Source organism: Leucopleurus acutus, assembly GCF_964270905.1.
Source record: "Leucopleurus acutus genome assembly, chromosome: 2".
Taxonomy (NCBI): Eukaryota; Metazoa; Chordata; class Mammalia; order Artiodactyla; family Delphinidae; genus Leucopleurus; species Leucopleurus acutus.
Genome location: NC_139143.1, coordinates 94518370 through 94544988, shown reverse-complemented (window position 1 = coordinate 94544988; position 26619 = coordinate 94518370). Strand labels below are relative to the sequence as shown.

Sequence of the window (26619 nt, the reverse complement as noted above, 5' to 3'; positions counted from 1 at the left end):
GCCAATACATAGTAGACATAAACTGTTTCTTGTTCAATGAATTAAATAACATGCCCCAGTCTACCTCCAGGTAAAACACAGCCCTTTCCAAAACAAAAGTAGAGTATCTTTGGTCATAAGTTTTTCAAAAGTCGTTTTCTCATTTAGAACAAAAACCAGAAGAGAAATGGACACAATAGTGTAGCTAGGGAATGGCAATACGAAATACAATATAAAAGTATTATGCTCTGTACTGTTGCACAAATGAAATTTATATTTACATTCAGATTGATATTTTCTAGTGAATCGTCAAATAAAGTTTGCAATTGAGCACATGTGCACAGGAATATGCTGACATTTGCAATTTTTTCTCTATCTCATGAATTCTTTGAAAAGGCTTTCTGCCATAAACCAAGAGCCAAATGTATACTTACATCACAAACATATGGTTTGAAGCAATGTTTCTCATGATTATAAAAGTAAATATAGCCAAGATGCTGCCAATTAAACCTTGGGCTAATCATTTTACCTTATATCAGTATCTCCAACCAGAAGAGCTGTGATATATTTGTAAAAATAAATTTTTCCATAATACTTTTATTCTAAAACCAATGCCATAATTATACTGAAAGCAAAATGTAATACCTCCTATATTCTGCTCCTCTGAAAAGATTTAGAGGATTTCTCCATACCTTGCATTCTAAAAAACAAAGAGAAAAAGGGGGAAAATAAGACAGTTTAATCAAATGTAGTTAAATCTTAATTTGGTCAACATGTATAGTCACTGTATGCTAAGTACAGTGCTAGCCACATATAGCACAAAGATGAATAAGGCATGGACCACCCCTGCTGTCATGCAGTGTACAACCAAATCTAGTCATTCCCTTATTTCTGTCTCCATAGCATTTGGTTCACAATTCAAGTACCACACTTACCATATTACAATGTGACTATCTAGTTTTCAGTTTCTCCTTTAAAATATAAGCTTTTAAAACTTTGCTCAGGGGCTTCCCTGGTGGTGCAGTGGTTGAGAGTCTGCATGCCGATGCAGGGGACACGGGTTCGTGCCCCAGTCTGGGAAGATCCCACATGCCGCGGAGCAGCTGGGCCCGTGAGCCATGGCCACTGAGCCTGCGCGTCCGGAGCCTGTGCTCAAAAAAAACTTTGCTCATTTTGTACTTCTGGAACCACAGCATTTGGAACTAACTTAACTGAATTAAGTGTAGCATGAGAATTAGTTATGTAAACTATCACCTACACTGTGTGATAAGTGCTATGATAGAGATATATTTTGTTCCAAGAGAAAAAAAGGAAGTGATTAAGTTTGCTCTGGAGAAATTAGGGGAGACTTTAGAAAGGTTGTGACATTTAAACTTGAACCACTGTAAAAATAAGTAGAAGGTTGCCAGATGAAGAACATTCTAAGCAGAGAAGTATGAGAAAACCACACAGCATACTTAGGTTAGAGTACATGGTAGAAGGTGAGAGGGAGAGCTGTAAATGAGGCTAGAAAATAGACTGGGGGAAATTGATGAAGGGGCTTACATACCATGTAAAAAGTTTAGACATTATCCTTAGTCAATCAGAAGCCATCAAAGGTTTATAAACAGAAAAATAACAAATATCAAGACTTTGGTTAGATCAGCAGTTCTCAAAGTATCATTCATGGAACTGCAAAGTAACAACTCGTTTCATAATAAATGCTAAGACATTGTTTGCCTTTTTAACTTGTTGATTTGAACCCAACCCTGAGAGTAAGGGCGTCCTTAAATTTTGTGCCCCAAGCACCTGACTTAACCTCATACTAGTCCCAGTCCTGCAAAGTTGGGCTAATGGTACAAATCAAAGGTTGGTAAAACTGCTGGTACTTTAAAGTAGTGGTCATTGGATTCCTCACCCCCACCCCAGTAAACAAGGCAACCAAATATGATGGTTGTCTCCAGTATAAGCAATTGTTTTTTGAGCTGGACTGACCTTTTTTTTTTTTTCATGGAATCTCACTTTTACTTGAAAGAGTCACTAACAGACAAATTTATGATTATTCAGACAGATACCTGGCAAATATTTTCTCAAAGTTGAACAAAGTGAATCTGTCAAATTCAAGGAAGAAAAAGTAGTATTTGCTGCCAATGATAAAACTTGAGCTTTCAAGTACATATTAGAATTTTGAAAAACTTGTATCAGTTACCATGAGCTTGACAATTTCTCAACTTAAAGGCTTTCCTGTGAGATTAGTGGTGATATTAACAAACGTCATTTTAAAAAATTATACAATATTTCAATATTTGGAAGACACGTATAACTCAGGGAACGAGTATTTTCCAAATGGCCAATGCATGATTTATAAAATTATTCATAAGTGAAAGACCCATTCAAAATGGGACACCAAGGGATTTTAATGTACAGAACATGGCAAGTTAACTGATATAGCTTCAGATTCCACATTGCAACTAAACTTTAAGAAAGTACCTCAGTAAATTTTGGTGTTGTATTGAAAATGAATATCCACAACCTTCTGAAAAGGTTATTAAAATACTTTTCCCTTTTCCAACTACATATCTGTGTGAGAACAGATTTTCTTCATAGATGTCAAGCAAAACAACATGTCACAACAATGCAGAAGCAGATATGAGAATAAGCAATTTTTTATTAAGCTAGATATTAAAGAGATTTAAATAAATGTAAAGAAATGGCAGTCTTCTGATTAAAATTTTCTCGTTTTGGAAAATATAATTATTTTTCATGATATGTGTATTAGTTCAGGCTGCCATAACTAAATACCATAGATTGGGTGACTTAAACAACAGAAATTTATTTTCTCACAGTTCTGAAGTCTGGAAGTCTGAAATCAGGGTGCCAACATGGTTAGGCTCTGGTAAGAGCTCTCTTCCTGGCTTACAGATGGCTGCCTTCTTCCTGTGTCCTCACATGTCTCCTCCCATAGTGGAGAGAGAAATTAATCTCTCTTCTTCTCCTAAGGCTACCAATCCTATCACATTAGAACCCCACCCTTACAACCTCATTTAACCTTAATTGTCTCCTAAAAGTCCTGCCTCCAAATATAGTTACATTAGAGGTTACAGCTTCAACATATGAATTTGAGGTGGGGGAGAGACACAGTTCAGTTCATAGAACTATGTTAACATGCAATGGGTTTCCTGTTATTTTAAAAATAACTAATAAATAAATATTTTTTAATTTGTTTTAATTTCTAATATGGTAAATATTGGGGATATAATCAATATATAAACAAAAGCTCTTGAGGTCCTCAATAATTTTTAGGAGTATAAACGATTCCTGAATCTAAAAAATTTGAGAAACACTTTTTTACATAGTAAGGGGAGAGAATGTACTAAAAGGAGAAGTATCATAGGCAGGGAAACCAGTTAGGGTATACAGCAATAGTCCAGGAAAGAGATATCTAAGGCCTACATATGGGACACTGAATGTTGAAAAAGAAGGTAAAATAGAGTCAAGGTAATTTCTGAGGGGAATCAATAGCATACGATGAGGCTCAATAGTCTGGAGAAGGAAGGGGAAATAAAAGAGATATAATCTAAAACAACTCAAAGGTTTCTATTTTGGAAATTAATAGATTTTAGGATTATGGAAGGTACCTATTAAAAGAAGATAATTAGCAGTTTCACTTTGGACAGAATGAGTTTAGGGTTGCTTAGGGCCATCAAAGGTGGAGATTTCTAGCAAAGAGTTAGAAATGTGGGTCTAGAACATAAAAGAGAGCTTGGGGACAGAAAGTTAACATTGGTTCTCCCAATACATATGTCTGTGGATGATAATACTATAGAAGGAGATGCAGCTACCCAGGGAGAGAAAGTGGAACCAAAGGAGAACTGTGACTCACTTCTGAGGTCAATTCATGCATCTCTTCTGTGAAACATTTTGTGGCCTTCCTTCCAAGAATAACTGACCATTCCCTCTTTTCATCACCATAGTATCTTCCATACACTATATAAAAGTATCTTTTGTATCTTTTGCCATCACTTATTTATATGTCTGTATCCTATACTAAGCTGGAATGTTCTTAAGGTTATCTTCACTTTCATTATGCAATGGTATACTCAATCTCACAATAGGGAATAAGACTGTATAATGCATTATCGTTATAATTATTTACATACTGGACTCTGAGCTTCTTGGGGACACATCTATGTCATATTCATCTTTTTTTTTAAGATTTATTATTTGTTTATTGATTTATTTATTTAATTTTTGGCTGCATGGGGTCTTAGTTGCAGCATGCAGGATCTTCGTTGTGGTGTGCGGGCTTCTCTCTAGTTGCAGCATGCGGGTTTTCTCTTTAGTTGTGGTGCACAGGCTCCAGGGCACATGGGCTCTGTAGTTGTGGCATGCGGGTTCCAGAGCGTGTGAGCTCTGTAGTTTGCAGCATGCAGGTTCTAGTTGAGGTGTGCAAGCTCAGTAGTTGTGGCACGCAGTCTTAGTTGCCCCGTAGCATGTAGGATCTTAGTTCCCTGACCAGGGATCGAACCCGTGTCCCCTGCACTGTACGGTGGATTCTTTACCACTGGACCTCTAGGGAAGTCCCTCACATTCATCTTAATATGCCTTATTCTTAAGAGTTCTGTAATTATTTCATGAAAGGGGAGAAAGGAGTAGGGCAGAGAAAATTACCATTATTCCTTCCCGTACTCCTGAATGGCTGCCAACCTCATCCCTACTAATCCTGGTCAACACCCACTCAAGCTTTTTTTTTTTATTTATTTACTTATTTATGGCTGCATTGGGTCTTCGTTGCTTCACGTGGGCTTTCTCTAGTTGTGGTGAGTGGAGGCTACTCTTCGTTGCGGTGTATGGGCTTCTCATTGTGGTGGCTTCTCTAGCTGCGGAGCATGGGCTCTAGGTGCGCAGGCTTCAGTAGTTGTGGTGCGAGGGCTCAGTAGTTGTGGCTTCCAGGCTCTAGAGCACAGGCTCAGTAGTTGTGGTTCACAGGCTTTGTTGCTCCACGGCATGTGGGATCTTCCCGGACCAGGGCTCAAACCCAAGTCCCCTGCATTGGCAGGCAGATTCTTAACCACTACGCCACCGGGGAAGTCCCCCACTCAAGCTTTAGGGCTCAGTTTAAAGAGTTCTTTCTTACAGACTTTCCCTGATCACACCTAAAAAGTGCCAGCAACTGCACTCAGGTAGTATTTTTCTACCAAATTAATATAACCCTAGTGGTTAGGCTTACTGAACAAATGAGACATTATGACATTCTGCAGAATTAACTCATTTGTATGAGTTAACTGTATGATTATAACCTATACCAAATGAAAGAAACAATAATCCAAAAATGTGATTTCTATCTGGCTTCAAATATTTTACTTTCCTAATTGCATAATTACTAGATACATATAGAGGAATAGTCTACAGTTTATGTATGACAACAGATTATCCATACAAGAATAACAGATTTTGATGTCTTTGTAAATATACTGAGAAGAAAAGCTATTTTTCCTAACTTTGCTCTCTTGGCAGAGATGGCTAATTGTCTTTGTTCTCTCCTTTATCAGTAATAAGATCCCCTTATCACCTGTGCACATATACACTGAGAAAATGATTACAATTTCTAGCCTCCCTTACAGCTAGTTCTGTTTATATGACAAAGATCTGACCAGTAGAAAGTAAGTTGAAATAGTATATGACGCTGCTCGGAAGTGTCCTTGGTTGCTGTGGGGTGGGGTGTGGGGAAAGCGTCTTCTCCTGGCTTATTCTCCTTCCTGATGACTAGACTGTGGACATGATGGCTGAAGCCAGAGGAACTGTCTGGAACCACAAGGAAAAACTGCATTGGAGATGGTCGCAAACAAAATAGAAGGAGTCTAGGTCTCTGATAATCATTGCTCTCCATATCAGCCATGGATTACCTATATTTAAAGGAAAGACAAACTGCTCTCTACTGTTATGAGTTTTCTATCTGCCACAGCCAAACACAATCTTAACAATACAGCTTTGAACACACATTAAGTCAGTAGTAGTCACCTGACAAATTCTGTCTGCTGGTTTCACTTTCTCTGCTGCTGGAAGGAGAACCTGGCTCTGAAATGCTGCCTTCTGTTCCTCCCATCAGTGGTCGCAAATGGCTTACAGATACTTGCTCAATAAAAGATGTGCCGTGCTTATGGAAGTACCACCATTCAAATATCTGTGACAAACAGAAAACATCTTTCACTTAAAATAGAATTAATCAGCAGATATATGACCTCAAATCAAAACATTCTCTCAAGATGTTCCTGTTTAATTCAGCATTTGATATGTGCCCTCCTTCCAAAAAATAAGCCAAACACAAGATTCCCTGATAACACATGTCAAGCCAAGGTAAAATGCCTTTTTACAACTTTGTAATGAAATTCAGACAAGCTTAGGCAACACTAGAATACGTCTGTAAATAAAGCATTAAAAAAACAGTAAGAAGTGTTTAAGTTATAAATAATGTAACTTACATTATAATGTCATTTTAGTCTATCTGTAGCATAATTAAAAGAAAAACAATTTTGAAACAACTAGCATGGTGGATTAACCACTAGACTAGGGTTAGAATGCCTACATTTGACTCCCAATTCAGCCATATATTAGCTGTGTGTTTTGGGGAAGTTAACTTCTAACCTCTCAGAGCCTCAATGTCCTATCTAGTAAATATGGTTAACAAGAATTGTAAGTGCTTTTAAACAACAAAGTACTACGCCAGTATTTGGCAGTATTATTAATGTAGGTTAAGAGTCAAGTTGATTCCCATATTGAACCATTTAAAAATCAGGATATTCGTTTCTTTCTGTTTCCATGGTTTATCATCGTTATAAGAAGAGGAATCAAAAGCAGCTCTCTGTGTTGAATGAGCAGAATGTTTCATATTTGGATACTCCAGCCTTTTCAACTCCCTTTGCTGGCTCCTTTGGGTCTGAGCTTAAATGACATGTCCTAGGGAACTTTTCCTGATTCCACAGAACAGAAAGCTATGTTATGCACTCCCATTGGCTCTTTTATTCTCCTTTCAGAGCAATCTTTTTACTTGTAATAATTAGTTAAACAACTGGCTTTGTTGCTATTCTTCAAGCTTCCAAGCACATTACCTCTTCAGGTAGAAATAACACAAGCAGCACAACTAGCTTTCTCATTTCAGGTGGTAAAAGAAATTATAAATAAACTTTGCTAATAAAAACTCATCAAGATTTCAAGGGTAATGACACAGTTTAACCTTTAAAATGTTACTTGAATTCTTAAGTTTTGTAAATTTAAAATGTTGGTTTAAAAAAAGTAACAACAAATTTTAAACACTTTTACATATTACATATGTAAGTTATATATTATATAAATGTAAGTTTTCTCCCCTCCTTATAAATGAGGAAATTAGGACTCAGAATTCATGTGACTTGCCCAAAGTTATCAGATAGTAAATGGCAGAGTCAAGACTCAAAACTACATCTACTGGTTCCAAGACCAATGCTCTTTCTACTACATCAGCTGTTTAAAGATAGTTTATCTTCTTTATTTAGATTTTTTATATGCTATGACAAAATATGCTAAATTATGAGTAGGCTTTATAAATCAATAAATTTTGAGGCTTTTAATAACAGAGCTTTCACCCAGAATTCCTCAATAATTTTTTTTAAGTCAAGAGAAAAATTGCTTTCTCATCTGGTATTTCACTTCAACAAAATGGTCAAGTGTTCGTCCCTATTTAAAAAAACAAAACAAAACAAAAAACCACTCCAATATAAATGCTATTATTTTTACATTTCTACTATAGTTATAGAGCACCACCTAGAGATGAGAAAAAAATACAGAAAAATTTCATTGGCCATGCATGCCATAATACTTCCTAAGATTTTTATCTGTAGCAGTATTTTTCCAAAGTTTATACTATGAAACACTAGTTCCCAGGGATGTTAATAAAGATTATAAAAATTTAAAAAATATTTTTAAAATACAAATGATAGCTTGGTTAAATAAAGCAAGGGAAAGCTGAATTAAACAGGTTTCTTTATTGTGGCACTTCTTAGAATAACGTGGCCAAAATTCATTAGTGTATGTCATGTTGCTGCAAGCTTTCACACACACTATCTCATTTAATCCTCATAACTATTAAGTTGATTTTTTTTTTTTTTTTTTTTTTTTGGCTACACCGGGTGGCTCATGGGATCTTAATTCCCTGACCAGGGATACAACCCGGGCCTCGGCAGTGAAAGTGTGGAGTCCTTTGGGGCTTCCCTGGTGGCTCGGTGGTTGAGAATCCTCCTGCCAACGCAGGAGACACAGGTTCAAGCCCTGGTCCGGGAAGATCCCACACGCTGAGAAGCAACTGAGCCCGTGCGCCACAACTACTTAGCCTGCGCTCTAGAACCTACGAGCCACAGCCACAAGCCCGTGTGCTGCCCTAGAGCCTGTGCTCCACAACAAGAGAAACAACTGAAATGAGAAGCCTGTGCACCACAATGAAGAGTAGCCCCCACTAACCACAACTAGAGAAAATCTGCACGCAGTAACGAAAACTCAATGCAACCAAAAATTAACTAATTTTTTTTTTCTTGCGGTACGCGGGCCTCTCCCCGCTGCGGCCTCTCCCGCTTCAGAGCATAGGCTCCAGACACGCAGGCCCAGCAGCCACGGCCCACGGGCCCAGCCGCTCCGCGGCACGCGGGATCCTCCCGGACCGGGGCACGAACCCGTGTCCCCTGCATCGGCAGGCGGACTCTCAACCACTGCGCCAGCAGGGAAGCCCTAATTAATTAATTTTTTAAAAAATTAATTGAGTTGAGTCCCAAACCACTAGACCACCAAGGAATTTCCAAGTTGATACTATTATTATCTCCAGTGTACAGATGAGGAAATTGGAGCTTTAGAAAAGTTAATTCACTTTCTTGAAGTCATACAACTAAAGTGATGGTTAGCCTGTCTCACAAACTCTGCTCTTAAACACTCTAGAGAAGGTAACTGGCAGCCTATAAGCCTAATTCAAGACAGATAAATTTTTAGTCTGCCCGATGTTGCCAGTATTGGAAGATTTTATATAAAAACTTTATATCCAGGTTCTCTTGAAATCGTCTGAAAAAATTGGAAGACCTGGTCCTGGTAATACTGGTCTGCAAGTCTACATGGCAACAATTAGCTTTAGCCTTTTCTAGAAGGAGCATGTACTGTCCAGATTACCCAGTCTTCAAAGTAAATAAAAATTTCAATTTTTACACTCTGCCAATTTTACTCATTTTTGTTACTAAGCCGAGCCTGCAAGCATTTACATCACAACCCACCTCCCACTACACCCCCCAACATACAATAAATAGTCTTTTATACACAAATGAATACTATCAATCTCTAAAAGTGGAGAGGAAGTTGCAGTGTTTTTTAAAATATTTTTTCACATTTTGAGAATGTGAAAAATTTTGAGAATGCTGATCTATAAGTATTTTTAATTATTATAATAACTATTTAAAGAGATTTGATTTTTAGATAAACACCAAAGGAAATGGAAGGAAGGAAATGGAAACTACTTACAAATATTAGTCCTGATATCAAAGAAGATGTCCCTGTAAGTGCCACATAGAATTTGGGCGTCAATGAATTTAAAAATACTGTCACTGCCAAAAAGAATAAAAAAATCAAAGTTAAAAAAAATAAGTACCCAAGTTACAAATATGCAGGTGTCTTTATGAGTGGAGGGACACAAGTAGTATTAATATCTAATATGAGATTCATTTGAGAAAATTGTAATTTTTAAAAAGCTACTTTAAATTTTCATTGTATCACATCTTTAAAATGCCTTCACATATGTAAGGGTAGGATTTTACACTGCTGATTTGTTAAATAAGCAAATCAAAATGAGATCATTTAGCTTGCTGTTGAGAATAAAACCAGGAATATCATAATTTAGACAAGAACTTTTGCAATTCCATAAGGATAATATGAACAAATATACTGTTACAAAGGAGGATTAAAACTACTTCCTAATTATTTTGGTGAGATACAAACCAGTGTTTCAAATTAGAGGGAAGGAAACAGTGTGTGTATTTGGTATGTCAGCTACAGAGGCAAAATAACCCAAAAAGAATAGCAAACTAAGAGCTTCCTAAACCTGATTCACTGAAAACCTGGACCACATTCTTCACTTCAAATAATTGTCTCATAAATACTTTGGGTTTTAGAAAGAAACAAAAATCTGTAAAGTCATTGACTCTCATCTAAATGGTGTATCTAGTTAATATGTAAAAAAAAAAAGATAAACTCAATGAAAAACATTTCACTGAGCATACAAACCATTAGTAGTCACTTCATTAACCTGTAACAGAAACACCAAATTAGCTTTTCAAACAGTCTAGGAAGGCCAATTTATCTAGCGTATTTTAGTGTGTTAGTTGCATCTGGATTTACATACTATGTTCTTAAAAAGTCCAAAACATTTCAGAACATTATCTCACAGTCTTTCATGTCATTTCACGGAATAGAAAAGGGGACATTTGCCTTCTCTAATACAGGAAAATAAAACACAGTACTGATAGTCATAAAGATCCCATAACAGAAATACTTCCATTTTAATCTGAGGTTACCAATTTGTAATGACAAGGTAAGAGGCCCTGGCTCCCATCCACTCTGTCCTGGCTACAGCTAAAGAATAATATTTGCAGAATCCAAGGGAATCATCACCTCTTATACGTCTTTGTAACTTCAGCCCACACTACACAGCAAGCTCTCCACAAATATTGAAAGAAGGAACTAAGGAAAGAACCCACTGCTGTTTGTGGGTCTCTTTCTCTTTACTTCCTGTACTGTTCTATTTTATTACTCAAGATAAAGCCTAAAACAGAGAACGGACAAAAATATCACGAAAACTATTTCCTGACAAAACTATTTTAAAACATGAGAATGGCTGGCTAAGATCGTGTTGGTTTCTTTCAGATTTTTATTGTCTGGGTGTGGGTTCTCTCAGCTGAGTGGCAAGAGAATCAAAAGGTGTGTATAAATTCTGCATTCAAGTCTGAAAATGCTCTCATCTGCCCTACCACCTGAAGCTGACATTTTATCAGGTGGCTTCTCCTCGGGTAAACGAGGACAGAAGGGAGAGGGCGGACCTTAAGAGCTTTAGGGAGGAGCCGGTAGTTGCAGCTCAGGTTTGGCAATCAGCTGCGGAGTAGCGGCCCAAGAGAAAAAGAACTCACTCGGTCGCACACACCGACTCATTCTGCGAAGCCCTCCAGTGATACTGAAAATCTCTGCCCTTTGGCCCTTGCCCCCGGCACCTCTCCTGCCCCCCAATCCCCCACGCCCGCCCGTCCCTCGGGAGCTCTGGGCCTCTCACCCGCTGCCAAATTCTCACACAGCCTCAGCGGGACCCTCAGAGCGTAAAGCAGCCCCAGCCCCGCCACGAACCACAGCGAGGCCCCAGTGCCCGCCAGCCCGGCCCGCAGCCGCTCCCTCCAGCCCACCGGCGGGCTCAGGCCGGGAGCAGGGGCAGGAGGAGACGCCGCAGCTGCCGTTGCTTCACCTAAGCCGTCACCGTCCGCCATCTTGCCGCTCCCGGTGGCGCCGGGAGTTGGGAGGGGAGAAGGGCAGGAAACCGGGAGTCGGGAATCCTGGGATAGTGGCGGACCTGAAGTTGGCCTCTGTGAAGGCTGAGAGTCCCAGGGAACGGGGACCGAGAAGATTTGGAAGGTGGAGGAGCGCCCAAGGACTGGGGCTACCTAGTCCTTCCGAGGGAGGGAAGGGGCGGATAGCGGCACCTATTCTGGAGGAACTGGGCTGAGATGTGACCCGGAGTGAAGTGTTTTAACCTCCATACGCGTGAGGGTCACCTTCCACCCCATTCCTGGGGTTGAAAAAGCCACCGACCGTTCCAGAGTCGGAGCAGCACTTAGCCCTTTGGACTCGGCTGCCATGGAGAGCACTGGTACTGGGAACATCTACAGGAGTAGCGACTGCAATTTGGTCGGCCGGAGCTCGGGCGCCAATACCAGCCGAAGCACGCTCCCAACGTCCCATAGATGAATGGGGAAATTAATGTAACTCAGTGAGAAAAATATTAGACTTAAAATCATTTAAGTCACGCCGACTTACTGGGGCGTCGGCGCCCGGGCCCATGACCCACGCCCGTAACTGACATGGCGCCCTAGCGGTCGGCGTTTCCGGGCGGATCCTTCAGACGGCCTTCGCTGTGATTCCATCATTCGGCCTCCTTCCCGGCCTGCCTCGCGCCAGGGCCGGGCTGGGCCAGAGCAGCCCAAGATGGCCGACTTCGAGGATCGGGTGTCGGATGAGGAGAAGGTAAGGGGTCCGCCTCTCTCTCCTACCTCTTCCCGGGACAGGGAACGGGGCCCCGACCCGGCTGCGGTGGGAACCCCGGCAGTACCCCCAGAAGAAAGAAGCGTCTTGGCCTTTGCTGGCATACGCTCTCCGCAGTCGGGATGCTTCCCTCTTGAGGGGCTTTCCTCTGCCTCACGGTGGCCCCAGTTCCCCATTCCTCAACTCTCTTTTCCCCCCGGGCCTGACGCACAGCCCAGTGGCCTTCCTGCGAGAGAAGAGACTTTACCTTATTGAATCGTGACTGTGGACTCTTTTTTGTATTTAGGAGAGGGGGCGATGATGATGTCGCGACGTATCAAGAAGCAGTTATTTTACCGCCTTTAGCTGCTGGGGCTCACCCCATCCCCCCATCTTTAGCTATGATTGGGGCTAGCTTAGGGCGAGTCACTTCCTGGTCAGGGTGGCCTCTTAACTTCCCTTTTGCTCCTCCTTCCTCAGGAAGTGATTTTGCTGTCACGACTTCTCGACAGGGAGAGGTCTCTAAGGTGTTGGCCGCCTATCCACACACACCCCTTTTCCCACATGCTGTCGGCTGAACTAATTCGCAGTAATAAATGTGTAAGCCTCAGGGACATTTGCTTCAGGATTTGAACACCACTCTTTTCTGTGTAGACACTCCCTTGATTGTATGTATACGGCGCCCGCGGTGACTCCATCCCTTCCATCTTACAATCTTTTAACGATAATTTTTGAAAAATAGTTTTCCATTTCTTGTTAACAAGGCTAGCCAATGAGTGTTTCTTTTAAACTCCAGAAAGGTTTTATGTAGCACATAAACTTCATGTTAACACATTCAAGTCTGGACAAAGCATCCTGCCTTCTTTGGTGCTCCAGTGTGGTATCTTTTTGATTATAGTTGAACTTGACAGTGAGTAATTTGTACAATTAATTTCTTTAAAAGTGTCTTAAATACAAGAGAATATTTCACCTTAGGTGGAATAACTTTTTTCCTGACAGCTGCACACCTTTCTTAACAGTTTGTCAGGCTTTTCAGTAAATATGTTAAAGATTTTAGAGTCCATGGAAATTACAATGGTTCATAACTCTTAAAAGGACAAGAATTATGTCTTTTGTTTTCCACAGTGGTTTTTACAAAATGTACACCCTTGAATGCTCTGTAAATGTATCTGGGGTTTTCCTCTTTTAATAAAAGAGATTGGGATGGCAAAGGGGACTGTTTATGATCCACGAGTCCTCTGTACAGAATAATTTGATATACATATGCCATGCCATTTTGAAACGCTGAAGAATGTGCTAAATATTCACATGCCGTTGAACAACACTTCAGCATTAGATTTTCTCATACTTGGAAATTGATTCTCATAAATGTATAAGATTTGGGGGGGGGAAGGGCATTTTACACTGTATATGAACTTATGCTAGAGAGAAAACTATAATAAAATGTTTATTCTAAGGCAAACAGTTATGATTCACATGAAATTAAGTTACAGTGAAAATCATGGGATAACAAAACATTTGTTTGCCCAACTGATGGTCCTCTTACTTTAAGCAAAAATACTGTTACAGCAAAATTTCACTAAGAATTTAAGGTAATAAACTTTGAAGTTTACCAGTGTTGGGTTTTTGTTTTTGACACAGGGGTAGAATGCCTTTCTAATTAAACTTGGGGGGAAAATATGTATTTCAAAGTGTAAAGATGTCTTTGGATATTGACAGTGTTCAAATTAGTAACATTAACAGCCTTGATTTTGTAATAGCAGATCTCTGACCAGTTTTCTCTTATATCCCAGCATACTCCTTTTGCTGTTTAATTTTAATAATGACAAAGCAAGCAAATCATAATTAGTAAGGTAAATCTACTGCCAAAAAATGTTGATGAATTTTATATTCAGTGAACAGGTTTTAGATTACATTGTTTTCATTAGTGAGATAATTAAGAATAGCTGATATAAAAAACTCATATAATAAATCCTTAGGATTTGGGATTACTGAAATTTTGTTAGATTTTTATTCCCAGAGATGAAGTGATCTGTATTTCTCTGTTGTGGATCAATAAGTAAAAAGAAAGGGCTTTGACTTGTAAGATTACTTAAATTCTCCTTCAGTTTTATACCTACCTTGACCCCTTTTCCTCCAGGCTTCTGATGCCTTTTAACTGAATTCAAGAATTGAAAAAGTATTTTTCCAAAAAGACTTGTTGATATGAATGTCTTAGCATTCATAAAAAATAAGTGACCCTTAAGCGAGATTCTTGTTGTACAAAACTTTCATAACCAAGGCACTATTACAAACAAGATATTTTCAGGCTTAGTTTGTATATTGACTCTTCCTCGAAGGAACCGTGAAGTTTTCTTTTTTTTTTTAATTTTAACTAATACCTCAACTGCATTTGATTTGATTTTTTTAACACGTGTGTCATGCCAAATATATTTTAATACTGCTTTTTATCTTTGTTACATTTTCTGAAAGCAGTGAACCCAGAGGTGAATTTGGTGGTGATGGTCTCTGGTTTCCTTGCAAGTATTTCTATAAAAGCTAGTAAGATCAACCATTCTCATAACCAACTGCTGAAGTTTTTTTGTTTTTTGTTATTTTTTTTGCGGTACGCGGGCCTCTCACCGCTTGCGGAGCACAGGCTCCGGACACGCAGGCTCAGCGGCCACGGCTCACGGGACCAGCCGCTCCGTGGCACGAGGGATCCTCCCAGACCGGGGCACGAAGCCGTGTCCCCTGCATCGGCAGGCGGACTCCCAACCACTGTGCCACCAGGGAAGCCCACTGCTGAAGTTTTTATCACTTTATAAAGAGGAAGTTGGTTTTTTTAACTTCTGCATTGTTACCTGAAATGGTCATGATGAGCTGCCTAAATAAAACAGGAAGTTGAAAGTATAATAACTTGCAGAAATAACTACTTTTAGTTTTATCTTCAAGTTCAGTTTCTGAGAATGAGCTCTACTCCTCTAGTTACTTAGACTTTTCAGTTACTTGGTTCCAAAATGAAAAGATGCCATAATTAGGAAACTTGAGGTATGAGGTGAACTATGTGTTTGGATTCTTTGTACTGACTGTTTCCTTTATTTCATGATTCAGCATTTTTAAAACATAAATGCAGACTGAATTTTAGGGCTGAAAAAAGTGCTAATAGCACATTTTTTTCCCTTCAGCCTAGCTAGTAGAATATCTGTGTACAACTTCAAAAGTACCATAACTGAAAAATGGATCCCTTTGCTTTTAGTTTAGACAATACCATCTTTAAGGCACTTTTTGAGAAATGGGTTTATCAAAATTATTTAGGAGAGATGTGGAAAATGTTGTAAATAGATACTGAAATTTGAGGGCTCTGTTAGAGCTTATGAAAAATATTTATACTTTTAAAGTGGATTTCCTTGATTATGTGTTACCCCTTTAATTTAGTAGGTGAGTTATTACCCTTACAGGGCGAAATAAACCCTAAAGCTTAATTGCCATGGCTATTTTGTGATAAGTCGTTGACTAGAATTAATACTACCATTTTTAAATCTTCTCTTCTGTTAGCTTTGCTGAGTAGTATTCATATGATCTGTTACAAAATCCTTGGACAGGAGCATAAAGCCTAAGCAGGTACAAACTCAGATGCCAATCTTTGGTGAGGAGCGTAGGTTCATTATAATTTCTTCTAGAACATCTAGCTGTTTTATTAGGACCAGCCTTAATGCTAAGCAAAGCAGTGTAATTTGTCAAAAAATTCAGACCCCAGGTTGGTCTAATTCAGAAGCCATGCTTTTTTCACTATACTGTTTTTAACATGTATCCGTGAATGAAGAAATCAGAATAGAGTCATCCATTTAATGAATTATAAATGAGGTATTGTGGGGTAGTGGGAAGGAATGATTCTGAGCCTCAGGAGATTTGGCCTCTCCTTGCTATGCTTTTGGTCACCAGTGTGATTTTTGAAAATTCACATACCTCTGTGGGCCTCGAAAGTTTTCTTCTAAAATAGGTAAGGGAAATTGGATCAGACTGACTGAACAAAGTTTAATGAACTTTTTCAAACTCTAATTAAAAAAAAAACACACACACAACTCTAAGAAACTGAAACATTAAAATGTTCCAGGAGTTTCTGTCATTGTTTACTTTGGCACATTTGCCCCATAACGAACCTGTGAAATTCTTGGTTACTGCAAGCAAGTCTTTTTATCTAGTGCCTAGCATACTACCAGGTACATAGTGTAGGCACAAGCTATTGGTATGAAAGAGACCAATCAATCACAGGTTCATTCATTCTTATATTTCCCCAGCTCATGCTCCCTCATTCTCCCTCCCCAATTATTTCTGGTAATCTGTAGGTATATCTTGTGTTCAAGAATGTGTCCACACTCTGGGTGCCTCTTCCAGCATTCATTGTGCCTGAGCATCTACTGCCGTTACTGGTGCTCTGTCATGGCACTGCTAAGAACATTTGATCCCCTGGGAGCATTTTCCTAATAAATTCCATAAAGTTCCGAAGCCTTATTGCATATCAAAATCAGTATGTATACTGTTGTCCCTAGGTATCTGTGGGGTAGTGGTTCCAGGACCCACGCCCCCCTATACCAAAATCCGCGGATGCTCAAGTCCCTTATATAAAACGTTGTAGTACAGTCAGCCTTCTGTTTCGGCATCCGTGGATACAGAGGGCCGACTATCTATACTTTGAACCTTGAAAAACCCCTAATAAAAGTATTTCCTTCATCTTCTATAAGTTCTCTCCTTTAGAGCTCAGAAAAACACACACTGTAGGATCAGGTGTCATTGTTCTTTTCTGTCTCCAGAAAACTCCTTCATCTTTTTGAAAAAAATTAAAAAGTTAAAGTCCTTTTATGGATCAGCTCCTGAAAATAAAAACCCTGGATAGGGGAAACTAGTCGTGATAATTTTTTTTTTTTTTTTTTTTCCAGTACGCGGGCTTCTCACTGTTGTGGCCTCTCCCGTTGCGGAGCACAGGCTCCAGACGCTCAGGCTCAGCGGCCATGGCTCACGGGCCTAGCCGCTCCGTGGCATGTGGGATCCTCCCGGACCGGGGCATGAACCCGTGTCCCATGCATCAGCAGGCGGACTCTCAACCACTGCGCCACCAGGGAAGCCCAGTCGTGATAATTTTTGATAGACAGTTTGACTACTTACGGATTTCTGAACTAGGTGATAATTTTAATATGTACTTACTATTATTTTCCCTTCTCCCTTTATCAGAACCTCCTGCCAACCTCTGCATTTCTGCTCATCCCACCATTATTCTCTTTTAGTCACATAGGGTCGGAACACTGCCATCATCTTTTTTCATCCTTAACCTCTGCTCTCATGTTCAATTAGTATTTCAGTCCTGTAAATTCTTCTTCCTATCATTAGGTTCTCTTCCTCCATTTGCATTAGTCTTTTTTAAAAAATTATTTTGAGTATATAGGAACTATAATCACATGCTTAAAATGGTAGGAAAGGACATGAGTAAAAAGTCCCCTCCCACCTATTTTCCAGCCACCCAGTTCCCTTGAGCGGCAGCCAATGTTACCAGCTTCTTTTCTATTTTATTTTATGTATTTATTTCTATTTTATTATTTTCAAATAGGTAGGTATACTTTTCATTGAACAATATGTCTAACCTGTCCACATTCCTATTACTATTTTCTTCATACAGGACCTTTTCTTATGCTTGGATTATTTTTAACAACATTCTTAATTGTTCTCTTTGCCTCCAGCCTCCCCTTTTCTTTCTATATTTTCACTGATTTACCATCTTCATACTACTAAATTTTGAGCAGCATGTAAAATTTATCTTTGCTATAACTGCACATGTATATTGTTAGGGCAGTGTCTCTGGAGATGGAATGTTCAGTTGAGTGGATCATTTGACATGTATGTTGTGATATATATAATGTATAAACAGGAAGACAGCATGATACCAGGCTGCACTAAAGAAAGGTGGTGGGTTTATTGGAACATGAGAGAACTTTGCCTTGTGAATTCTTTGTTTTGCATCTAGGTTACATTTAAGTGCTTATAATGTGCTAGATACTTTATGCATTAAAATGTATTCATCTCAAAATATCCCCATAGGCTGCTTACCCCATTTTAAGTTGAGTAAACTGAGGCACATTTCAGGTTAAAAAATATATAACCAAGTGTCCAGAACTAGTAATAGTAGAGCAGATGCAGTCTGCTGGTAATCTACTTCCAGACCTGTGCCTTTACCCACTTTGATTCCTTTGAGTAGATAGTAGGTAGTAAATTGAGATAGCAAACAATTCTACTGAAATAATGACATAATCCTAAACTGCAGTCAAGTTTAATGGTATAGTGATGTGGATGCTTGTATAGACACTGAAATATTGATATTTTCTGGTCATGACTGCATTATAATTACTACCAAATTTGGGGGATGCCCTGGCGGTCCAGTGATTAGGACTCTGCACTTTCACTGCCATGGGCCAGTGTTCAGTCCCTGGTCCAGGAACTAAGATCCCGCAGCGAGGGGGAAAAAATTACTACCAAATTTGCATAGTGCTCTTTTGAGCTTCTACAAATATGCCACTAAGAATTCTAGTATTTAAAATGTGTTATAAACTGAAGGTATTGAGAAACATGACTTCAGAAGAGCACTGTTTGTCTTCTTAAGAACCTCAGAACATTATTGCCTACAGCAGAATTGCTTATGTGTTTCTTTCAAAAGCAAGATTTCTGGGTTCTTTCCTAGACCAGCTGAATCAGAATTTGGGGGGACCAGTGCTCAGGAATCTATTTTTAATAAGCTTCCCAATAATTATTGTGCAACTTGAGAACCACCATTCATATCATAATCCTCTGCCTGTTAAGTTCAGAAGCTTGATTCATCAGGATAGTAAGGGACAAATTCGTATTAGCTAGGCTGATGAAACTAGTGTTTAAAAGGAGGATAGCAACTACTTTAATAAATACAGGAGGGCTTAGATTCCTTTTTTCAAGTAGATCAGATACATAGGAAATCAAATTATAATTTTCTCAGTTTAAGCATGGAGTCAGAACCAGAGATGTTAACTATACAGTCTAACATTTCAATGGTGTTTTCCTCCATAGTAGGGATATATATCCAACACCAAGACCAAGTCAGATCTTTGCGTAGTGCACATTCTAACGTTTAACAGCAGTGGACTTTCTTTCTCTAGACAAATTTTACAAGGCTGGAAGGAAGTCATTATATATCAAAAGTTTGCATATTGCAGTTTCTCCTGCAGTCTTTACCCTCTTAGTTAATGGCACCTTCATTCTTTAGTTGCTCAGGCCAAAAAGTTTAGTGTCATCTTTGATTCCTGCTTCTCTCACAATACACATACTGTCTATTAGCAAATCCTATAGGCTGTGCCTTCAAAACATACCTAGAACTTGGCTGTTTCTCATCATACCCCTATTTCAACCACTCTGGAAGAAGCCACCATGATTTCTCATGTAGATTATTGCACTGGCCTCTCTGGTCTCCCTGCTTCTGCTTTTGTCTCTCCATAGGCAGTGTGTCCTCAATGAAACACCCAGAGTGATCTGGTTAAAAAATGTAAGTCAGAATACGTCACTCCTCTGCTCAGAATCCTCCAGTGGCTTCCCATCTTTTTCAGAATAAAAGTTTTTACTCTGACTACAAGTCCCTACGTGATCTGGGATTTACCTCTTTACCACTTATGTCTCTGACCTTATCGCCTACCTATTCTCCCCTGGTCCTCTCTAGCCACACATCCTCACTTAATGGGTCTTTGCATTTGATCTGTCCTTTGGAGTTCTCTTCCTTCTATATCCCTCACTTCCTTCAGATATTTAATCAGAAATTACCTTCTCAGTGAAGCCCTCTGTGATCATCCTGTCCAGTTCCAATCTACCATTTTATATCCTCTTTCCCTGCTTTATTATTACTCCTTAGCATTTATCACTAGCTAGCATACCATGTAGTTTAGTTGTTTAATCTCATCTATTGTTGGGCTTCCCTGGTGGCACAGTTGTTAAGAATCCACCTGCCAATGCAGGGGACACGGGTTCGAGCCCTGGTCCGGGAAGATCCCACATGCCACGGAGTAACTAAGCCCATGCATCACAGCTACTGAGGCTGCTCTCTAGAACCTGCGAGCCACAACTGCTGAGCCCACATGCCACAACTACTGAAGCCTGTGCGCCTAGAGCCCGTGCTCTGCAACACGAGAAGCCACCACAATAAGAAGCCCGTGTAGCCCCCGCTCGCCACAATTAGAGAAAGCCCATGCACAGCAACAAAGACCCAATGCAGCCAAAAATAAATGATCATAAATAAAATAAATATTTAAAAAATCTTATCTATTGTCTCTCTACCCACTATGATGTAAGCTCTGTAAGGACCATATACTGTTGAATCACCATTGCCTAAAACAGTGCCTTCATAGTAGGCCTTCAGATATTTGTTGAATGAATGAGTGAATGAATCTTGCTTGGATAGTATTTTTTTTTAACATCTTTATTGGAGTATAATTGCTTTACAATGGTGTGTTAGTTTCTGCTTCATAACAAAGTGAATCAGTTATACGTATACATATGTTCCCATATCTCTTCCCTCTTGCGTCTCCTTCCCTCCCACCCTCCCTATCCCACCCCTCTAGGTGGTCACAAAGCACCGAGCTCATCTCCCTGTGCTATGCGGCTGCTTCCCACTAGCTGTCTATTTTACGTTTGGTAGTGTATATATGTTGGATAGTATTCTTAATTTCATAGTTAACTAACTCTTAGAGGGCAGACTAATTTCCAAGTTTTGCGAAGCCATATTGAGGACTCCAGTACTTCCAGATTAATTTTTGTTAATGGAACTTCCCACACAGAAGGCTTTGGCAGTTCTCCATTACCTTCAGAATAAAACCAGAATTGTTGTTAGCGTAACTACTGCCATCTGACTCATTTTACTCTTCCTTTCGCTTTTATTATCTCCAAATAAATCTGTTTCTGCCAAACTGGTCAGCTTACAAAACACTGTTTTTTCCCTACCTTTTTTTATTCTTACCAGTTCCCTTATTTGTAATGCCCTCCCTCTTTCTCCCACCCCCCCTACTATTTAAAGCACTTTGTAGAGCCCAGCTTAGATCCCCTTCCCTGTAGTTGTCTTTAACCAGCCCAACCCATATCCATCTCCTTCCTAAAAGTTCCATGTTGTATATTGTCTATAATACTCATTTGGCAGTTTTGGTGCTTTGAATTAGTTATTTTTAAATGATTGACACATCTTTACTGAGGGCTATTGTTTGTATAAGTTGTTTTGCTAACAGTGGTAAAGTATACAAAGATTTGAAAAGCCAGGATGCTGACTGTATGCTTGTCTTATGTTATTTGTATCCACTGTGAAGATTTGCACTTAGTATTAGCTTAAGGTAGTGGCTTTCAACCTTGACAGCACATGAGAATCACCCTAGGAAGCTTTTAAAAATTCTGGTGCCCAAGCTCTACCCCAGGTCTATTACATCAGAGGCTTTGTGGGTGGAACCCAGACATCAGTAATTTTAAGGCTCCCCAGGTGGTTCTAATTGTATAGCTTCTTCAGAACCAAGGCTTAAGGCAAAAGGGAATTTGTTGGCTTACTTCTTTTGCCATTCTCCTTTTTTATTTTATTTTTTTTTTTTTGGCCGCGCCGGGTCTTAGTTGCGGCATGCGGGATCTAGTCCCCCGACCAGGGATCGGACCCAGGCCCCCTGCATTGGGAGCTCAGGGTCTTACCCACTGGACTACCGGGGAAGTCCCTGCCATTCTCCTTTTTGTCTTTATCTTTAGTACTCAGCTCACTTCAGTGCCTGGGACCCGATAAAGTATAGTTTGTTTTGTTTTGAGTGAATGAACAAATTGGTAAACACAAAGATTCAATAACATCTAGGCATTTGCTTAGGGAAAGAAAGTTAAGTATCTACTATGTCTAAGTCCGTCTCATGTTACCTCATTGGATTCTTAAAGTAGTGCTAGATATATGAGCAGGTATTATACTCACAGATGAAGAAACTAAGACCCAAGTAATTAAGTGCTAAAACTGCATGTGAAACCAGATCTGACTTCCAATGATTTTGGGAAAAAAAAGTAAATTTGGTAAAAAGATATACCTTTAAGTTAGAAATACCATAACGTGCCAGATATGCACCAGATCTTAAAAGCAAAATGCTTCTTCCCACTGCATCTGTTTCCAAGCCAGCATGGGCCCTCACTGCTGAACTCTGCCTGTTTGGACTTGGCATTTGCATCATTGCTTTCTGGCATGTGAATCTCAAGGCGTTTGGGTGGATTTTCCCCTGATTTCTTAATTTGGTCCTGATTATTTCCAAAACAATACTCATTGTATCTGGCCCCTTGGAACTTTTTGCCTATCTGCCCACTCTCCTAGGATTGGGGGTGAGAATGTATATTTTAACAAGTCGCTTTTGTGATCTTTTCACTCACTTTAGTCCTTTTTTCTAACCCATTAGAACACTATATCTCAGACTTTTATATTTCCTCAGTTCTTGATCTAGACATTTAGGTAAATCCTCTAATTAAGCCAAATAGGGTCCTTTCCCTCCTTTCATATGTATATCAATGCTGTTTTGCATTTAAGATCAGACAGCTTTTTTATCTTTACTGAGATTGAGCCAGTACTTTTTTTTTTTGACTTAAGGCTTTGCCACTTTGAACTTCTAAATGAACACTAAAGATATATACTTGGAAATCTTTTTACCTACATTTTGGATGTATTATATTAGGATAGTCCAGAGTGAGGACTGAGGAATGATTTCCTTCTAACTCGGTGCATAGAGAAGTTGTAAATTAAAAGGGAATAGTTGGGAAAGATAACTAAAAAACAAAATAGGAGCTATTTTTTGGTTCTTAAATGTAAATTTTATGGTTAAGTATGTTGTTTTTATATACTGTTATACACCGTAAAATACAATGCTGACTACTGTTAAAGAAGATTAATCTGACACTTGTTAAAATGATAAGAAGACTTTATTCAATACTTTTGTATTAGGGGAGAGAGATTGAGTTCAGGTCTAAATAAGCAGACTGCTGGGCGTGAATAGCCAACAAGCAAGTGAGCGGGTCAGTAGGTAGAAAATTACTAACAGGAGACATCAGGGGTAGAAGGATTCTTGCTAACAGAAGATCGAGGACTTATACATCAAAAGTTGGGACAAGGAACTTGATCAGATATCAAGAGTGGGGGAATTCTCTTTAAACTGAGAGCAGGATTCTTGCTAAGACTGGGCTAGGCAGGCCATAGACAGGATGGGGCCAAGATAAAAGACCTAACTGAGAAGAGGGCTCAGAGAAGCCTAACTAAAGTTTGGACAAGGAGAAAGTCTTTGGCACTCCATGTGTGTTATATTATTACTTTAATAAATCTTCAAGCTGTTTTCCTTAGCATTGGTAGATTTTTTAAAAATGAAATTGCTCTACTTAAACTTGCCTGCCTTCACTACCTGTTTGTCTATATCTGACAAAACTTATAAGTGGTTACTAATAGAACAGTTTCTAAGAAATACTTGAAATGGCTTTTAAAAGAGTATACATAAAACAAATTATTTGGAAGTGTCGCCATCTTTTTTATAATGTTGATTCTAATTTAGACATATCTATGCTTTTTAAACCTTAGGCCTTACTGATAATGATAAATCAAAATAAACTATCAATATATACATCTAAAATTTTATTTATTTTTTTGGCCACGCCACACGGCTTGCAAGAACTTAGTTTCCCTGACCAGGGATTGAACCCTGGCCCTTGGCAGTGAGAGTGCAGAGTCTTAATCACTGGACTGCCAGGGAAGTCCCCTAATTGCATTCTGAATCTTCATAATATCTCCAGGTCTAAACTGGGAAAATAATATTTAGCTTATTTGGAATTTAAAAAAACATAGCTAACAGTAAGTTTATTAAGTGAAACCTTTTATTCCATATGGCCTTGGAGATCACTGAAAATGTATTTTTTTCTGAAATTATAGCCCCAAATTAAATTCTCACTAGCCTCTGGGAACTCTCTGCCAGCAGGGATTTTGTTTGATAAAGGCACTGAAACTGAAATTCTAGAGCTAGTTTGATACTGAAATACATGCATGTCAGCAGCTTGGAACCATCTATTAAATTATTGCCCCAGGCAGTTTATTGTTGATATACTGAAAGCCTTAGAAGCAGACCAAAAAAATGAACTACATTAAGGCAAGATGTATTTTCAAACAAACAAACAAACAAATAGCATCCTAGGGGGAGAGTGAGATGAATGGGCAAAGCACAGAGGTTTTTTAGGGCAGTGAAAATACTCTGTATGGTACTGTAATGGTGGATACATGTCATACATTTGTCCAAATCCATAGAGTGTGCACCACAAAGAGTGAACCCTAATGTAAGTTACGGGCTTTGGGTGATAAAGATGTGTCAGTGTAAGTTCATCATTTGTAACAAATGTACCGCTCTGGTGGGGATTTTAATAATGGAGACTGTGCACATGGGGGGACAGAGTAAATGGGAAATTTCTGTATGTTCCTCTCAATGTTGTTGTGAACCTAAAACTGCTCTTAGAAAAAATAGTCTTAAAATACATAATAATAATAATACCAGCAGTAACATCCTAAATATCTTCAAATAGGAAAAACTGTCTTAAGAAATAACATTGAATTCCATGCAAATAGAACTTTCTTACCAGGATAAGAATAAGGTATTATCTCTTTCTGGAGGAGGAATGCAACTGCTTATCCTTGAATACTTCTGGAATGATGTAGAATAAAAAAAAGTAAAATAAATATTTATGAAAGCACAATTTACAACTATTTTTTTGAAGTATAGCCTAGTTGAAAACATGAGTAAACTTTGAAAAGATGTATTATCAATTTAAAGGGAAGCAGAGGGACTTACCTGGTGGTCCAGTGGGTAAGATTCTACACTCCCAATGCAGGGAGCCCAGGTTCGATCCCCGGTCAGGAGCTAGATCCTGTGTGCATGCTGCAACTAAGAAGTCTGCATGGCAACTAAAGATCCCGCATGCCACAGCTGAGACCTGGCACAGCCAAAATAAATAAATATTTAAAAAATAAAAAAAATAAAGGGAAGCAGAGTAGAGTCACTTTGAAAAACTTTTTTTGGTCAAAAAGAAGTTGTTGATATTTATAGTTGATGAAGATTGTAATGATGAAGAACATTAGGTGACTAGGACCCAAGGAACTTCTGGAAGAGAGAAATTATTTTCTCAATAATTTGAAGGCTTTGTTCAGTTTAATAATTTAAAGCAGCAATTATCTTGGTGTGACCGCTTAATAATAACTGACATTTACTGAGCCTCCATATTATATTTTAAATATTTTGCCAAAGACTTGACATATATTATCTTACTTAACCTTCACAGCAATTCTAAGAAGTAGATACTATCCCACTTTAGGGAGAGGCTGTGATTCAAAGAGATTAAGAGACTGAAATTCAAATCCAGGTCTGTCCAACTCCAGAGTCTTTATCTTTCCATTTTGCCATAGTACCTCATAATAATCTTAAAAGCTAAGCACACTTCCTTAGTGTCATCTTATTCAAAAGGGATTTTGTAAACATTTACTAATTGCCTATGTGCCGTTTACTTTGCTAGACCCTGTATAGGATAGAAAAAGAAAGCAAGGCAGTTTGCCCAAAGAAAACTTAAGTCTTTGGGAACAGAATGGTACCTATAGAACTAATTGTCAACAGCAGTTATATTTTAGGTGCTATGATAAATGTTCAAAGTATGGTAGAAGTAACAGGATTCTTGAGACTTTAAGTAATGGGGAATATATCTTTGAAAGAAACAGATTCCCCAACCTTGGAAAATAGGAGTGATTTAGACAGGCAAAGATGAGAGAGGCACAAACTCAAGGACAGTGTGAGTAAAGGCCCAGAAGTGAAGTCTTTAATACACTAATGAGGGAGATAAAGATTTTCATAGATACCTTGCTGGCAGAGATTTGGCTCATGAAGTATACAAAATTTAGGCAGTGTAAACTGACCTGGGCCTTGCTGATAATTGGAATATGGATATTATCTAGTGAAAGATTTCTTCCTTGCCTGTCTGGAATTATCTACCAAGAATTCACAAAGAGCTGCAGTTGTTAAATATTCAACTTCAAATTCTTTTGTTAAGGAAACTATTTTAAAAGGTAGTTATGAATAGATGTAATGTTGAAATGTGTGGGGTCTGTTATTAAAAGATTATTTAAAGGAATTCCCCGGAGGTCCAGCGGTTAGGATTCGGTGCTTTCATTGCCTAGGGCCTGGGTTCAATCCCTGGTCAGGGAACTAAGATCCCACAAGCTGCGTGGTGCAGCTGCATGACCAAAAAAAAAAAGATTTGAGTTTTATAAAAGTTTTGTAAATTTATTTTTCGACTACATTTTCTAAAATTTCTTAC

The 26619-nt window shown here is 38.9% G+C and overlaps 2 protein-coding genes across 6 annotated transcripts in view; one reads left to right on the top strand and one right to left on the bottom strand.

Moving 5' to 3' along the window:
- ST7L (suppression of tumorigenicity 7 like) overlaps positions 1-11515 on the bottom strand; it is a gene marked incomplete at its 5' end in the record, with an annotated part of 75415 nt that extends 63900 nt beyond the window's left edge. For 3 of the 4 annotated variants that reach the window (XM_082833655.1, XM_082833656.1, XM_082833657.1), the window contains 4 exons: positions 625-679; positions 5980-6142; positions 9490-9572; positions 11288-11495. In XM_082833655.1, the coding sequence (XP_082689781.1) occupies positions 625-679; positions 5980-6142; positions 9490-9572; positions 11288-11495 (509 nt within the window). Of the gene's footprint in view, positions 1-624; positions 680-5979; positions 6143-9489; positions 9573-11287 lie in introns of all 4 variants that reach the window. The other variant, XM_082833658.1, reaches the window with a different exon arrangement.
- Positions 11516-11582: 67 nt separating this feature from the next.
- CAPZA1 (capping actin protein of muscle Z-line subunit alpha 1) overlaps positions 11583-26619 on the top strand; it is a 48325-nt gene continuing 33288 nt past the window's right edge. The window contains exon 1 of one of the 2 annotated variants that reach the window (XM_082833661.1): positions 11583-12249. In XM_082833661.1, the coding sequence (XP_082689787.1) occupies positions 12211-12249 (39 nt within the window). In that variant the 5' untranslated portion in view covers positions 11583-12210. The remainder of the gene's footprint in view (positions 12250-26619) is intronic. The other variant, XM_082833662.1, reaches the window with a different exon arrangement.